At 39.2% G+C, this 17,843-nt stretch overlaps 1 protein-coding gene across 7 annotated transcripts in view; it reads right to left on the bottom strand.

Annotated features, from left to right (window-relative positions):
• The window catches only part of GPBP1 (GC-rich promoter binding protein 1), a 46,394-nt gene that overhangs the window by 11,407 nt on the left and 17,144 nt on the right, over positions 1 to 17,843 (bottom strand). For 6 of the 7 annotated variants that reach the window (XM_032674990.1, XM_032674994.1, XM_032674989.1 and 3 more), the window contains 5 exons: positions 9,903 to 10,021; positions 4,638 to 4,761; positions 3,932 to 4,158; positions 3,225 to 3,291; positions 755 to 939 (listed from right to left, as the gene is read on the bottom strand). In XM_032674990.1, coding sequence (XP_032530881.1) covers positions 755 to 939; positions 3,225 to 3,291; positions 3,932 to 4,158; positions 4,638 to 4,761; positions 9,903 to 9,965 — 666 coding nt within the window. In that variant the 5' untranslated portion in view covers positions 9,966 to 10,021. Of the gene's footprint in view, positions 1 to 754; positions 940 to 3,224; positions 3,292 to 3,931; positions 4,159 to 4,637; positions 4,762 to 9,902; positions 10,022 to 15,517; positions 15,529 to 17,843 lie in introns of those variants that run through there. The other variant, XM_032674993.1, reaches the window with a different exon arrangement.

The following is a 17,843-nucleotide window of genomic DNA, read 5'->3' as shown; positions in this document are numbered from 1 at the left end:
ACCACAAAAGAATTCTTTTCATGAATCTTCAGAAAAATGATTAAGCACAAATCATAACTACAACCTAAATGTAGTGCAAACATCTGTTTTCTTCTGCAAAAGAGGGTGTTTATGAGCAATTCATCTGCTCACAAATACTGTTTACATAAATACTAAAATTTCAAAACAATTAAGATCTTCATATTTGAGGTATTAAAAATGAAAATATAAGTCTTCAACAGCTGAAAGTATTCCTTTTAAATCCAGAATGTTAGATATAAGAACTAGTCCATCATATGTTCTTAAGAGCACAGAAAAATTCCTGAAACAAAAAATTAGAGATGAACATGGAAATTTGCAATTGGAAAGAGACCAGAATGACACTGATAGGTTACCACATCATCTCTGTCTGTAACTGAGATAAATTCTGAAGGTATTACTATGCTGACTATACCTCTCCACTAGGTATCTCTTTTTTTTCTATTACAATCATATATACAAAAGGCACTGTTATTCTGCTAGTTAAAAACATCATTTTAACTCTCACTTGTACAGCTCCTGCACTTCTCAAAAAGGGTGAGAAAAAAAAGAGGGATCCAATTACAGTACAGTTTAAAAAGGAGAAAAAGTTGTTTCTATTCACTTTCAGAGTGTGCTGCACTTAGCAAGAATTGAAAGCCTGATAATCTAGGAACAGAGAGGAAGTAAGCATATTCAGACTTACAGCATGATTTTTCTCAGCATGTTTTTAATGCCACCAGTATCCAATACTCACCTTTGCAGGTGGAGTGACAGGCTTGGGGACTAATCCTTTATAAACACTTGTGCCACTTCCATTCCTCACTAGCTGTGAATGAAGATTTCCCACTGCTGGGAATCCAGATATACGCAATTCTTTCGTATTACCCTTTTTAATAACCAACATTCTCTGAGACCTAGATTTAGGATTCAAAGGATACTCTGGAAAAAAGGAAAAAATACATGTGTGTGTATGTGCATGTGTATACAGTCTTTCTAGTTTCTAGTTCATAAGGTACTGGACAGCCCTACGGTTCAGAGCAAACAGGCATATATCAGAAACTTAATTCAGTATTAGTTCCAAAAAGAATACATTGTACAAACCTGGACAAACACAGGTTCTGTTCCATTTTCTACAACCATTATTTGTAAAATATTTCATTTCGCAATGCAGGAACTGCACTTTTTGAAAGCCAAGATATTCTTCAAAGAAGCCAGCTACACAGTTCTACAGAATGCTACACAGCAATTCTAAAATCAAGTTGTTGATAGTTACCCAAACTTCAAAAGAGATTCTGGCTTTCGTATTCCCCCTAAGGTTTCTAAAAGAATAACTACTTATATATTTATTAACAGGTCAGTTTAGAGCCAAATGCTCCACATGGAGGCTCTCTAGAACATGAGACAAGATGGGCACTACTCCAGACCACGTCAATGATTAGTTTCTCTAGCTTCATGCCTCAGATGGGTATAACAGCACATCTGAAGGTTACAACATTTCCATGTTCAATGGAGCACTAATTAAGGGACATACAGTAAGCTGTCATACTAGAGAAACTGACATTTAGCATTTTTCAGGAACATCCATTAAAAAACAGTTCTAAAGTTTTCAAAAAGTGAAAAAAATACATGCATTCCAGTGCTTTGTTAAGAGCCTTTTCCAAGATTATCACCTCTCCCTGCAAGCAACTCTATCTCACACACAGGCAGGGTTACTATATCCCTCATTTAAAAAACAACCCCTTATCTTAAAAGTGCATGTGACTTCAGCTTTGTTTAGCAGGTAGATGTTACAGAACTTGTCATAAGTGTTCGCTTCACTCTCATTAAACTTCATGACAAGACTTTCACAGTACTTGAATGCTGCCATCACATACACAAATGGTAAAATGGAATCTAATAGAACCATAGATTTTTAGCAGGTATTAGAAGGGATTGTAACATTCCTCTATCCTGAATATTGTTTCCTTTAAAAGGGAATAATAGCAGAATTAATTCCAGTTTTTCAGTTACAAAACAAGGTTTTCAACAGCAGAGTTGAAAAGCTGTAACAAGCCACTGCATAATAGTAGCTTGCAAGTTGGACTAGATGAGCCTTGAAGGTCCCTTCCAAACCAAACCATTCCATGATTCTTTGTGGCTAACAGAACTCTTCTTTCCTTTGCTTGTGAAGAGTGATGTCCAAAAAGCCTGGAAAGCTTGCCTTCTCTCAAGTTTCTACATATTTTTTCCCAACTTGGTTAGGAAAGAATTTAGTTATCATCGGTCTTTCATTGAAAGATATTGATTTTCACATGAAAGCTGCTAAACACACAAATCCAGAAAGCTGTTCAATTGTTTAGGATCCTGCAAAGGTACATAGCAATTAGGCATTTATATTGAGGGGTTGGCCTACATCTAATGTTACTTAACAGTGCAAAACATACTGGGAAAGTATGATAACAAGAATCAGCAAGTTAAAATACCATTTAAAATCTCAGTATTAGCAACAGTTTAAGGAACAGCCTTTATATTTAATTAGAAGTATTTTTTTAAATAAAGAGAAGTGTTTTTATTTTAAGTACATTTATTACTTTAAAACCCTCACAATCTAAACACCTTCTTAAGGGTAAACAATTGACTATATAAAGCCCATAGAACTGTAAAGTGATAGACAAATGTGCTCAAATAGAGATGAGAAAACAATTCTAGACTACAGTTCTGTCCAGTGCCTATCCTCAGGACTGGATTTGTTACAAATAATTCATAAACACAACCAATAACATTTGCTTCCAGAAAGAGACCTTAAATCTCGGCAAGTTAATCTACCCTTCAAGCTTTCCCAGGTTTCTCTCCAAACTCTTCCAGTACGTCTAATCATGCAGAAGCATTCTTTTACAAAGCCTTCAACTAACAATCGCACCACTAGTTTAGGTGACCCACCTTCACTGCATTTCTTCTTGAAAATAAAGATAAATGTCCATATGAATTCTTAACATCTTTACAAAAAGATGTATACTTGTTCTAGGAAAGAATCCTAGTTGTGGCTGCCTCTACAGACCAAACTGACTGATACTCAACTAGAAGAGCTACCTCTTTCACAAAAAGATACCTTACATTGTAAAAATATTAGTTTTCTCAATTTCAAACACTGCCTCTATAATTCTAAAAAAAAGCTCTGTGTTTCAAATAAAACTGCTCCAGATCTCCACTGCCTTTTTGCACTTAAAAACGTCAAAAATACTCACCCCACACACCTGCAGCTAAAGATTTAATCTGGTTTGGTTCCTTCTCATATTCAGGGTTTAAAGATGGCTGAAAGAAAGTTTTATCATTGTTAAAAAAATAACTCGAATTCTAGGATGAATGAAATACAGAATCAGGGTAACACCAGCAGTATGACCTCTGTTGACAAAGATGTTTAAATGGAGACAGACTAGACACATCACTGTGATCCAAACAGGTCAATGCTCACTCGTTTCTCTTCTCCAACCAAACACCTCAAGCAGCAGCCAATATCATTACATGAACTGCCCAGAGAAAGCAAAAAACAATGTATGTTTCTTCAAAGAGAAAGAGCACCCTCCTCCTTACATCCTACATTCTAGGTTGAAGCATGGGATCCCAAAAGGCCATTGGCATAAAGATCACTTTGTTACTACTTCAGATTTCCAATAAGGTAACTGTGTAGGATTTAATACATACACATACCACAGTAAACTGGAACTCAACTGTAGTTTCATCTAAATACACAAGTAATAATAATGATGAAAACTGGATACAAAATGAGAAACATGTTAGTGGAAAAATGACTAACACCCTCTTACCCAGGGAAAGGGTGATCCCTTATATGATGATCTGAAATCAGTTATATCTCATGACGTAGACTGTAATGGTCAAAATGGTAATTGCAGAGAAAATGTAACCTTGTTTATCATAATTACAATTAACTTACAAAATCCTCAGCCTCAAACTGGTTGGGTACTTCTTTGTCTTCCTTTTTGCGGGTTTCATTATCAGGTATACTGATATTGTCATGCAGTCCTTGCCCTTTTCCACAATGGAAAGCGCTGGTACGAGTACAGGAACTTCCGCCATGGTATCCCCCACGATGGTTTATATTTTCTGGACCATTTCTGACTTGGGAACGCCAATCACTCCTCTCTTTTCTCCCAAAATGCCCTTAGATATTTAAATTTTAAAGAAATGTAATTACAAACAATTTTATAAGAACTTTCTACTTTTGCATAATTGTTAAAGATGCTAAGTCAGCAGTTCTATATTCTGGGATATGATAGCATAATAAACAAGTTTTCATTGACATAAACAGCAGGGAAGAAATTACAAAACAGTGCCAGAGAAAGAGGATAGTCAGCCAACATTAAGACAAGTCAACCTCCTTTTCTGGCTGCTCATTTAAATGCTGTTGGCTAGTGTACTAACTCAAAGTTCTTACTCCTCTCAAGAGCGAAATACACCTAGAGTCACATTACTCTAACCAACCCTTAGTGCTCACATCCTCTCCCAGAAGATCTGTCTTTCCATTAGCGCTATTTTAGCACAGAAAAAGAATTTAGCATAGATGAGCTATCAGACTTCTTTTCTAACTAGAGTGCTACAAAGCAGTGACAAACATATTCACAACATTCCGTAAATCATACCTCCATTAGGCTGCCCAGTGTTAGGATCAAACCCCTCCGAAGAGTTGTGTCTTCTGCGATTTGCCTCATAACGATTCTCTGTCCATGAAAAATTTTCAGAATGTTTCTCAAAATTCAGCGATGACTGTAAAGGAGCACAAGTGGCAGATTTGAGATCTGCTTAATAACATAACTGAATCATCAGAGCTGGAACATGCACATTGTTCACAGTATATACAATCAATTTTCTGAGGAACTTTGAATGACAAACAATGCAGCAGTCTTTGAGTACGCACGTGTTCAGAGCTATGTTGCCATCTCCCATGCTGGCAAAGTGGAAGCTGTATCTTCTGCTCCAGGACACTGAAACAGCACTGAGGACTACGCTTGTGACAGAAGGTAAAAACCCTAAGTCCCTATTTTGTTTTGGCAGCAGAACAAAGCACAAATGACATGTGTTGCAGCAGAGGAAAAAAATAGAGAAAAGGTAAAAAACAACAGAGGATCACAGTTTGAAAGGCATGAAAAGTCTGGCATCTCAATTTGGATTTTCAGAGACCACACATGTGCATTCCATAGAAAGCAAGGCATCACTTCCACCAGAAGCAGCTGTATCCAAAAGAAGCCAAATTAATTGGTCTTGTCATTATAACTTAATACGGCAAATACAGCCAGTTATGAAGTGCAAATAAAACCTAGAGGGAAAAGTGTACAAATTCACAAAGATACTTAAAATTTTCAGCTTATAAACAGGCATATAAGAAATTTTTTAAAAATTAATCTTTAATGTATCAGTAGGAAGACTTTATAAACTAAAACCTTATTTTGAGGAATGACACTCAGAAATCAAACCACATCCAAACTAGAATTCACAACTAAAGAGATTAAACGAAAAAACATCTTGTCTTACACAACCCATTTTCCTCATAACTTCTGTCTGGTTGTACCTTTTTAACACTCCACCATTTCTTTCGCTGCTACATGTTGAAAATTCAAAACTAACTTCATTCTGCAGAAGTAATGCTGATCCCTACTGCTTTCCACAGATATTCACCAGTGACAGCCAGCAGAGGGCTGTGCTACACAGCACCTCCCTCACACATAGCCACCTTTGATGCAGAGGAACTAAAGCCCCCTTCCCTCCCAGCAGACTTACTGTGCTGCACACGTACAAGAGATCCAGCACCTCCCAGGGCCACAAGAGGTACAAATACATAAAAGCACTGCTAGGTGGAAATATGCTTATTGACAAAAAACTCAACAGGAGTTGGCAGTGTGCACTCACAGCCCAGAAAACCAATGAAATCCTGGGCTGCATCAAAAGCAGCATGGCCAGCAGGTCAAGGGAGGTGATTCAACCCCTCTACTCTGCTCTCATGAGACCCCACCCTGGAGTACTACATCCAGCTCTGGGGTCCCCAGCATGCTAAGGACATGGAACTGTTGGAGCAAGTCCAGAGGAGGTCCACAGAGTTGATAAGGGAACTGGAGCACCTCCCTTATGAAGACAGGTTGAGAAGTTGGGGCTGTTCAGCCTGGAGAAGAGAAGGTTGTGTGAAGACCTTCCAGTATCTGAAGAGGGTCTACAGGGAAGCTGGAGAGGGACTCTTTGACAGGAACTGTAGTGATAGAACAAGGGAGAATGGTTTCAAACTGAAAAAGACTAGGTTTAGATTAGATATTAGGAAGAAATTCTTTGCTATGAGGATAGTGAGGGACTGAACAAGGTTGTCCAGAGAAGCTGTGGACGCCCCACCCCTGACAGCGTTCAGGGTCAGGTTGGATGGGGATTTGAGCAACGTGGTCTAGTGGAAGGTGTCCCTGCCCCTGGCAGAGGGCTTGAACTAGATGATCTTTAAGGTCCCTTCCAATCCAAATCACTCTATGATTCCAGGGAGTATCAACTTTGCCGCACCCGAAGTACCAACTTCACTGCCTGAAGCTCACTCCCTCTCCTCAGCAACATTCAGGAGAAAAGGTACAACAGTAATAGTGAAAATGAAAGCTCCAAGTTTATTTCAACAGTTATTACCCAGTAACATCTAATCAAGCTATATTAGTATTAAAAGTACTCCACTGATCAAAGTGAGCAGGAAAAAAAAACACACAGAAAAGGAAATTACAGTAATAGGCTTCACCACTTTGGAAAACATATTGAAGAAAATTATTTCCTTCTTCCCATCTCTCCCACAGAGACAATCACACACAAAAAAAAGTATATCTAAATTCTACTGACAATGCCCCTGCAGAGTTCAAGGTATTGTTCAAAATTCACTTCTTAAAATTTAAATGCAAATAAGCAGATATGTTGAAAACTCAAAGCATGTATTTCCAAATGGAACAGAATTCAAATGTAAAGGGACTGCCTGCTCAATTTGAGACCTGAGAAGTGAATTACTTGACAAACTTGGAGAGAGAAAGAACAGAAAACTGCAAGAAACTATCAAAATATTTAAGTACTTCAAAAATTATCAAATTAATCTAAATATTTAAGTAAAAAATAAACAGATTTTGAATAAGCTGCCAAAAATTTCAGAAAGTTCCAGATCTGCCAATCATAGGTGAAATTTTAGAAGATAGTTTCATGTGTACATTTACATAAAACAACAATCTAATATTGCCTTTGGAGTTTAATTTTCGTTTTTTCATAGTACCTTCAAGGAACAATCAACATTTTCACAAAGTATAACTGACAGCATTTTATATATAGTGTTCAAGTTGTACATGATACAATAAATCTGAAGCCTCTAAAATGTGTGCAAAGATCATGCAGTTTGCGTTTTCCCCACACGATGGAGGTACCAGGCTAGGAAGCCTCTTGTGGCAGAGATAACAGTAAGCTTTGTAATCAAAAGAAATCTGATGGCAATTTCTGTAAGTTGAGAAACTGTTGACTTGGTTCAGCCAGCCAAGAAAAAGGAAAAGAAGGAGCACAGATTTTTAGAAGCATAAAAAGTCTTACTGCTTAAGAAAAAGTAAAAGTGAACTTGCAAAAATGGAGTTTATTTGTCTGCAATCTCCTCATACACTCTTTACAGCAATACTTTCTTCAAAGTTTTGTCCATATCCCAAAATGGCTTCACTCTTCACAACACCTTCCAGTTTTCACCTGCCCATCTGCAATAGTGCACCGACACAAATACAGTAGTTCCACACCCAAACAAAACCTGCTGAGTGATGGGTACCCACCTATCTAGGTGATTTTGGCTCTGTCAGCAAAGAGATGACAGAAAAGCTTGCTGTTAAGAGGCAATCAGCAGCAATATGTAGGATGGATTTCAGTCAAGCTGTAATCTGTATTGTCACATCAAAAAGCTCCTTCACAATCACAGCTTCCTGGCATTGGGTTTTTATAAGCTAGCCTTAAGCTATGTAAGGAAAAAAGTCTCAGGTACCAAGGATTGAGGACGGAAACCAAGCTTCTCTAGGTGCAATTCCTGAAAGTGCTTCTTCAGGAAAATAAAAATTGATTGAGAAGAGTTCACTTTCTCCTTCTGAAGTTTAAATGTTGTTGATATCCTAGGCTTGCCCCAGCTCTATTCTGCATGCAATATGAGACACCTTGCCTTCTCAACCCATCCTTCCTCTTCATCTCCATTCTTCTTATCTGCTCTTCTCTTCTACTTTGTTGATATAGAAAATAAATCTATTTTAGGAAATGGAGCGGACAGGGGGCCACAACATTTGAGACCTGTCTTGTAGAGAGCAATGACAAGACAAGTCTTATTCTGTAAGCTAAGAACTACTACATATAAGAACAAACGTAATTGTCAAGTGTTTATTATCCAAATGTGCCGTATATCACAGAATGCTGATCACTGAGGAAGGAGTTAATGCAGGGAAAAAAGGCGCATTCCCAACAATGACACACAAATACTACAACTGAGTAAGCATACAGTATGGAGTTTTTGGAAGAGAAGGAAGTTCAACTAAACTCCTTTAGGCAAAGAATCACGAAAGAGAACAGGATCCACAACATATACTTGTAATGTAATTTCACACAATTCAGGAATGAACCCATAACTCGGATATATGCTAGTGGTACTGGAGTAGTTCTGAACGTTACTTTTATCCTGTGACATTGACACATATCAACATTTACAACACATTAAATTGAAAAAATCAGATCAAAAGAGTTGAAAGCATCAGAAATTATGTCGAATGAAAATAGACTCCATGAACCACCATGGAAGAGATATGCCTGATGTTCCCAGAAAAGCAACTGAGTTGCTAATAGATTATCCTAAACTAAGCATCTAGCCAGGTCAGAGTAGAAGTGCATAAAGAGAGCAAAAGAAATAAGGACACTAAACAACTTGATTAAAAAAAAATGCATGGGTGTTAAGTGTGTGTAGACATACATAAGCAAAGCATTAGGAACACAGCTAATGCTGCCAGCTATTTGTGAATTTAACAACACCATAAGCCTATTGCCATAAATTTTTCAAGCCTAAGCATTTTTCATGGACATGAAAGACTGTATGAAACCTCATATAAACACACTAAAGAAAGGCAAACCCATTCCCATAGCTGAAGATATAGATATTGCATTCAAGAGATTATAATGAAGACAGGTCTACAACTAGGGAAACAGATGACAAGAGTTTTAATACGCAGTGCTGACTCTGCTTCTGCATTTACACGAATTAAAAAAGAGTAGAAAGACAGGCCAGGAAAAAAGAAACATTCTCAGGACAGACATACTCAAGATTTCCTAGAATACATACAAATCCTAGCAATACGGAGGTTGTTATTTCCTGTTTCCAAATTAACTGTCCCATTATATAAAGTAACAATAGTTCAGATGAAACAACCAGAGTGAAGACCCATAACAGTTTGAAAGGGTCACACTCCATCAGTAGCAACAAGCATCCCACCATGCAGAGCCAATTCAGATAATATAAAAAACCATTTTTTTAAAATCACTTGGATGATAGAATAACAGTTCTGCAAAATTTATAGGACACACAGAAAAGTCAGAAGCAAGAATATCAAGTACATGCCTCTGACTTGGTACTTCTAGCAAAGAATACAGTAATCCACTTTAAACTCCTGATGAAGGCAATCTTAAGCCAACCACAGCTCTGACAAGGCCAGGTATGTGCTTCTATCCACAAACTCAGCTGCTCAAGTAAAGAACTCTATGATACAACTACTTAAATCATGACAACAAAACTTGCCAGATATCATCTATCACCACCCTTTTCATGAACAGGTTTTTACTGTGAATGAGGTTATGACATTTACTTCCCAAACACTGGGAGTGCCTGTTCAAAAGAAACATACCTTTGTTGATGATGGTGGAGTAGGAAAATTAAGCCAGGCTGGAGCAAAGTCATGCTGCGCCATTTAGGTCCAGTCTCATTGAATCAATGGAAAAAGGCTTAGCACCTCATGGTAAGTCCCTGCAAACAGAAGAACAAGAAATGAGTACTTCCAGATGTTACAAGAGGAGTAAACTTCTTGTGCTTTCATCTGTATTTCCCTTCTGTTTTCCAGCATTATTTTCTCACACAGATATGGTTTAGAATCTAACTACTCTCGTCTCGTTTATAGTATCACGTTTGTGCTTTTATTACTAAAGTGTCACACAAATGAAACATATCGCAGGAATCATGAAAATACAAATGGAACATTCCTTTATTTCCTCTTATATATTGGATGAAGTTTCTTGTGTAAGGTCTGACCCAGAACGTTATGGCAAAATTAGCTTGTTACAATACTTCCTGGTAATATCTAGAATGGCTTTCAGGAGCTATTTCTTCAGCTTCCTAGAAGCTGATTTTTTTAATTAGTCCCTAAAAGTTAGTCTCAGAGGCCATATTAAAGTTCCTTATGAAAAAACTAGATGCTTGGGACAACCACAAACCCCTCATTGTCTCTAGATTCAATGGAAACAGAGTCTACATATGCAAAGTGTCAAAATCCAGTAAAATTCTCCAGTTTGAAAATGGGCAAGAGAAAGTAATGGCTTAAGATTAAAACTCAAGAATACTTTTTCTACCCTACACTCTTCCCACAGATAAGAAAACATTTCTTAATAAGCAAGAGAATGTAAGGTAATATGAACTCTATTACCCAAAGCTGAACGATAGCACAGACAGGAAAGAAGTGGATGAAACGCTGCCTGAATTATGTGAGGGTAACTGAATCATGCTCTGCAGCTAGTCATTGTAAAATGATCAATGATTCAAAAATACTTTAAGTATGATACACACTATGAGAACTTCATATGAATTTGTGAAAACATAGTAAGCACCCATACACATTTCACATGAAGATCCAAATAAATGTGAGTGCAAATCTATTAGTCAGAAAGCACAGATGTAGTTCACTGTAATCTACGGCTGCTGTAATGTGAGTAAGAGCTGTGGAATCTGGTATACAGTAACCCATAATTATTGTTGTAATTATGGCCTGAACCAGGCTATTGCAGATTTCCAGTGACAGACAAGAATATTCCAGCTTCTAACAGATTTGTTAGACTTTACTTAGTGTTAAACTGCACTTAGTTGAGCATCTTTTTGATGACACGAGCTCATACTTAGGTTTTTAGGTACCTCCAATACCAGAGTTAAACTTTAAGGTAAGACAGACCATTATTGTCATTAAATAGAGAAGACAAGGTTATAAAGGTATGTCTCATCCAAATAACTCACTATAAATTACTCTGCTGAAGTCATCTAACACTCACTTCAAAACTAACCTCACCAAAAAATCCAGAGAAATTTTCTAAATATTCCAGTTACGTTGAACTAGTGAAAAACAAACGAAGAAAGTTCTGGAGTCAATGAACCATCACAGAAGTGGTTCCTCTTTCTCACAGGAATCACGTTCACTTTTACTGATATATCCTACTCAGCAACAGTATAGAAAACAGATGAAGCAATTAACAAATCTGAGCAAATGCCAGGAAGAAAAAATTTTCTTCTCCTTCCCTCAGATACAGTTCTTATCTCCAAGTACAAGAATCAGGAAATCTTTAGAGAGGATCAAGACAGGCATCAATACTGAAAGATCAGCACAAAACCAACGAAATCTTCAGACCAAGGCACTTACAGTTCAAAAAGCAATGAGTAAGATTAGATTTATACCAAGTAAAAACATAACAAAGATTCCACAAAGTACTACCAAGTTACTGGTGCCTCAGCTACGAGGTACAGGACAACAAATGCCCTAACAATCGGATTTCTTAACAGACTGATCTTACTCTTTTTAGAAAACTAGTCAAGCTTCCTAACACTGTTTATGCAACTGTCATGAGAAACATTCGTTATTAACTCAATAACATCCCTACGTTTTACCCTTTGCACAAAAAAACAAGGATTCAGAAAAGATTTGGTGATCACCAAGCATCCAAGGACTGGAAAGGTGTTTTTAGACAAGCTTTTCCCACAGCTCACTGACACTGGGTGTCTATGTCTTCATGCAACAATTATTCTAGAAGCAGATCGAAGTCTTCCTCACATTTTCAGCTAAAAAAGCTCTAGAAAAGTTTTTGATAGTGCTGCTCCGTCAGAGAAGTCAATCCTTTTCCTAAAAAGCAGTATAATGAAATGGTAAAGACAGAGGTCTGGGCCAAAACTCACACTCAGAGCACAAAGTCAGCAGCAGAATATCTGTAAATTTCAATAAGCCCATAGAAGAAAAACTCTCCTAGAACTAATTCTTCCAAATAGTTTTAATAAAAGAACCTCAAGAACAAAAGCACAAATGTTTTTCTAGAACATCACCTGACCAAATTCACAGATTTACAGTTAAAGACTAACAAGAAAAACAACTCCTGTGAATACTAACCTCCACACCAAAGTCAAGAAAACACTTTCACCTAATTGTACATATGATTGGTCTGGCAATTAGACATGGGAACACAGAGTACTTTCATTATTAAATCTTTCTAACTCTAAAAAGGCACAAACACCCCAGGCATAATTAAATAACAAACAGCAGGTCAGGAATAGTTATTTTCTTACAACTTCTCTAGAGTACATAGCCTACGCAGCTTAAAGTTGACAGTTCCATGTTTTACCAGCTTCATTAACAACTCTTACAGATGTTTTCTGATGTTGTTAACAAGTTCATCCTAGAATGTCTTTTAATAAAAAACAGTTTCATTACAAGCATGATCTCTGTTTAGATGATCAGACACATCTTTGATAGCTCTTGGAAACTTTTCCTTCTAAGGAAGGAATTTTTGATAAATGGTAAACAGATCACCAACTGTAAGAACTGGAAGTCAGCAAGGTAGCTCTGCTCCCACATACAGGATTTACTATGCTTAAACCCCTCATGATCAGCTTAGTTGCCCACACTAGTGTGTTCCTTGCTTGCTTTCCAACTTAAGTCGGACCAACAATCGAGTCTAGCAAATTATTCTGCAACACATTTGAACACTGGAGAAGTTCCTTCTACCAACTCTGAGCCAGGGGTTTTTTCCTGTTATTCAGGCCTGTTACTTCAGCTACCCCAAGAAATCAGAGACATATCTGCATTTTGTGTCCTCCAAAGCACTTGCAACCTTTATTAAGATTCATATTATCAACAAATTTAATAAATGTACACTTTATTTTGTGACTGAAGTAATTAATAAAAATACTGAAGGGACTTCTTAAGCAATTAGCTTGATAACATATTTCCAGCTTGACATGAAACAACAGCTCCCTTTACAAAGACTGAGGAGACACTAAGGCACATGGCTAACACAGATCAGCAGATTACTTCCAAAGAACACCCCTGCCTTGAAGAAACATAGAATCAACTGGGTTGGAAAAGACCTCTGAGATCATCAAGTCTAACCTTGATCCAACATCACCGTGGTTACTAGACCACGGCACTAAGTGCCACATCCAGTCTCATCTTAAAAACCTCCAGGGACAGTGAATCCACCACCTCCCTGGGCAGCCCATTCCAATGCCTGATTACTCTCTCCGTAAAAAATTTCTTCCTAATATCAACCCAAACCTCCCCTGGCACAGCTGAAGATCATGCCCTGTTGTCCTACTGCTGGTTGCCTGGGAGAAGAGACCAAACCCCACCTGGCTACAACCTCCCTTCAGGGAGTTGTAGAGAGTGATGAGGTCTCCCCTGAGCCTCCTCTTCTCCAAGCTAAACAACCCCAGCTCCCTCAGCCTCTCCTCACAGGACCTGTGCTCCAGTCCCTTCACCAGCCTTGTTGCTCTTCTCTGGACCTGCTCCAGCACCTCAATATCCTTCCTGGGGGCCCAGAACTGGACACAGTACTCCAGGGGTGGCCTCACCAGCACTGAGTACAGGGCAAGAATCACTTCCCTGCTCCTGCTGGCCACACTGTTCCTGATCCAGGCCAGGATGCCATTGGCCTTCTTGGCCACCTGGGCACACTGCTGGCTCATGTTCAGCTTCCTGTCAATCCAAATTCCCAGCTCCCTCTCTGCCTGGCTGCTCTCCAGCCACTCTGTGCCCAGCCTGTAGCTCTGCAGGAGGTTGTTGTGGCCAAAGAGCAGGACCTGGGACTTGGCCTTGTTGAATCTCATCCTGTTGGAATCAGAGCATCTCTCCAGCTTGTCCAGGTTCCTCTGCAGAACCCTCCTGCCTTCCAGCAGATCAACACACCCCCCCAACTTAGTGTCATCTGCAAATTTGCTAATGGTACACTTGATCCCCTCATCCAGATCTTCAGTAAAGATATTAAACAGAACTGGGCCCAACACTGATCCCTGGGGGACACCACTAGTGACCGGCTGACAACTGGATGCAGCCCCGTTCACCACCACTCTCTGGGCCCGGCCCTCCAGCCAGTTCCTAACCCAGCACAGAGTGCCCCTGTCCAAGCCATGGGCTGACAGCTTTTCCAGGAGAATGCTATGGGAGACGGTGTCAAAGGTTTTGCTGAAGTCCAGACAGACCACATCCACAGCCCTCCCCCCCCAGCCACCAGGGTCACCTGCTCATAAAAGGAGATCAGGTTGGTCAGACAGGACCTGCCCTTCCTAAACCCGTGCTGGCTGGGTCTGATCCCTTGTCCATCCTGTACATGCTGTGTGGTTGCACTTAGGATGATCTGCTCCATCACCTTGCCAGGCACTGAGGTCAGGCTGACAGGCCTGTAGTTTCCCAAGTCCTCCTTGCAGCCCTTTTTGTGGATCAGCATGACATTTGCCAACTTCCAATCATTTGGGACCTCCCCAGTGAGCCAGGACTGTTGCTAAATGATGGAGAGCAGCTTGGTGAGCTCTTCCACCAGCTCCCTCATTACCCTTGGGTGGATCCCATCTGGTCCCATAGACTTGTGAGGATCCAAGTGGCTCAGCAGGTCACTAACTGTTTCCTCCTGGATTACAGGGGGGCTATCTGGCTTCCTGTCTCTGTCTAGCAGCTCCAGAGGCCAGTTGTCCTGAGGATAACCTCTCTTACTGCTGAAAACTGAGGCAAAGAAGGTGTTAAATACCTCAGCCTTTTCCCCATCTTTGGTGACTATGTTCCCTGCCATGTCCAACAAAGGTTTTCCTTGCCCCTATTTTGGTACTGATGTATTTGTAGAAGCACTTCTTGTTATCCCTAATAGAAGTAGCTACACTGAGTTCAAATTGTGCCTTTGTCTCTCTGATTTTCTTTCTACATTGACCTAACTATATTCCTAAACTCTTCCTGAGTAGCCAGCCCTTTTTTCCATAATCAGTAGGCTCTCTTTTTCCCCCTAATTTCGTTCAAACTCTCCCTGTTCAGCCAGGCTGGCCGTCTTCCCTGCTGTCTCGCCTTTTGGCACACTGGGACAGCCTGCTCCTGTGTGTTCAGGACTTGCTTCTTGAAGCATGTCCATCCCTCCTGGACCCCTTTGTTTTAAAGGGCTGTTTCCCAAGGTACCCTCTGAACCAGTCTTCTGAGTAGGCCAAAGAAGTAGGCCTGAAGAAGTGCAAGGCTACTTTTAAATTAAATGAAAACAACAATATTTAAAGTATGTGAACAGAATGAAAGTTAACAGAGTATGACACTGCTTTAATTATACTGACATGAAGAACCCATACGTCTGCTAGAAAGTTTTCTTACGTGCACACCACACAATATACAATTCCTGTTCAGTAACACAAAGCAGCTGATGTAGTCCCAGCATTAATAGAGCTATCAGAAGTAAACTGAGACAAACACCACAGACTTGAACATAATTCCAGTGCTTTCAGAAACTCTCTCAGTAACAGAAGAGTAGGCCCAAAATTTATCACAGAATGTTTCAGCCACCAATCCCTATGAGCACAAATCTGCCATTCTTTAACAAAACTGGGCTCAGCTTGTGTGCTACTGCAACAGAGTTGCACAGTTCTAGCAAGGTAAGAAAAAGATACTGCTACCCTCATACTATTAACACTCAAATGTCTTTAATCAGGCTGATCAAAGTACTGTCTCATCTCAGCAACACCCTCAGCAATACCCAATTCAAGTACTTTCAGTAAAAAAAGTCTTCATAGCCCATAAAGTTAGGTAACATTCATGTGTTCCTTTGTTATGGATAACAGAATAGTTTACAGCAAAGGAAAAAATCTTGTTCTTAAGTTTTACATTGTGCTGGTTTAAAGGTAAACCAGCAGGGGAAATGAACCCAACTCAAAGAAGAGATTATAAGTCAGAATAACAATTTAATAAAATAATACAATAAATACGATTATACAGACAAACAATTGGGTTTAACCCACAAAACCCAAATATATAACCCAGTACCCTGGGGCACGAACAGAGTGGGGTTCGTTGGGCCCCCTGAGTCCAAAGTAAAAGGAGAGGGGAAAAACCTGTTGGTGAGAGTGCTGTTGCAGTCTGGTCAAGAGTGGTGACAGCAGTCTGGTCGAGAGTGGTGGTTGCAGTCCGGTTGAGAAGTGGTGGTTGCAGTCTGGTTGAGAGCGGTGGTCTGCAGTCTTCCTCTGGATCCCATGAGTGGTTAAAAAAGTTCCAAGACTCCAAGATTATATATTCTCCAGGCAGGAATGCTCAGTACCTCCCTCAGGACAGGGAGTTCCACAACGAGTGTGAGGACAGGAGCATCCTCCTATCTCGCAGGCCTCTTAACACCCAGTTTACAGCCTGAGGAGTCAGGCTGCTCTGGGCAGATGGTGTAAGTGGTCTATTGATACCATTTTCTGGGAAATGGCATGGAAGTCTATAGAATACACAATTTTGGGTTACACCCATCCAGTGATGAACTGGTCCCAGCTGTTCTAACTAGGACATACATCTTGGAAGGGCAGATCTGAAAGAAGTCTGTAAAGCATTCTGTTTCAGGTAACATGAAATAATTAATCCAATATTCAATTAAATAAAATTTAATTCTGTAGTTTTGTAAAGCATGATCTTCAATAATAAGGTTGTGACTGTCAAAGAATAACGAACAGCTCATTCTAGGTGATGTACAGTGAAGAGATTTGTCATAAATATTACTCAGTCATCTACTTGGAGCCACATCTGCAGCTGAGATAAGAACACTGCACCAAATATGCTTGACCAACACACAAAAAAATTTTGCGATAGGCCTTTTCATGGTTGAGTTGATAAAGTGACAGAAACTATTTCTCACCAGTTGTAAAGCAGCAGGAAACACTATTTTCTAAACAAATTTGTGTTATCTGAAGAGCATTTTGGAAAATTTAATATATTGCCTCTCTTTTAGAAAAGGAAGTAACATGATAAGAAAAGGGTATTACAGAGCCACTGCATGGATCAGGAGTCAAGACTTTTGTGAGAACGCTAAGAAACAATACCCAGAGTCAATCCCCAAACCCTGCAAAACAAGAAAAATGAAACTAAAGCAACTATCATTAGTTTAGCTCATGCTTACCAAATCAAACAAAAAAAATGAAATATTAAACAGTATAGTCAATTTTCCCTTCACTGCTACATTTTTCATTTACCATAGAAAGAGATACAAGTGAAATCACACTTTGAGTAATAGCACAGAAATTCAAAATTTCTTTTGAAAAAAGAAATTTCTTTGTGCAATGATGAACTATTTCGGCGATCAGGGAAAAGACAAGTCTAAGGAAACTGACTTGCTTTGCCTCACAAAATGAGGACGAGATATATTTAAGCAGTGGTTATGGATATCTTAAGGAGTAAATTTCATCAAGAAAGGAGATATCTTAATCCAAAACACCATCGGAATCACAAGAAGATATCAAACGTAGCAGACTGAGGTTGAACACATGTGCTGAAGATCAAAACAAGATTTTGAAACAACTTTAAGACTAGAGACAAACATTTGAACCT

The sequence above is a fragment of the Chiroxiphia lanceolata genome, chromosome Z, assembly GCF_009829145.1.
Source record: "Chiroxiphia lanceolata isolate bChiLan1 chromosome Z, bChiLan1.pri, whole genome shotgun sequence".
In the NCBI taxonomy this organism is placed as follows: Eukaryota; Metazoa; Chordata; class Aves; order Passeriformes; family Pipridae; genus Chiroxiphia; species Chiroxiphia lanceolata.
Note: the sequence above shows the minus strand (reverse complement) of the source record. Positions and strands in the feature narration are given on the sequence as shown.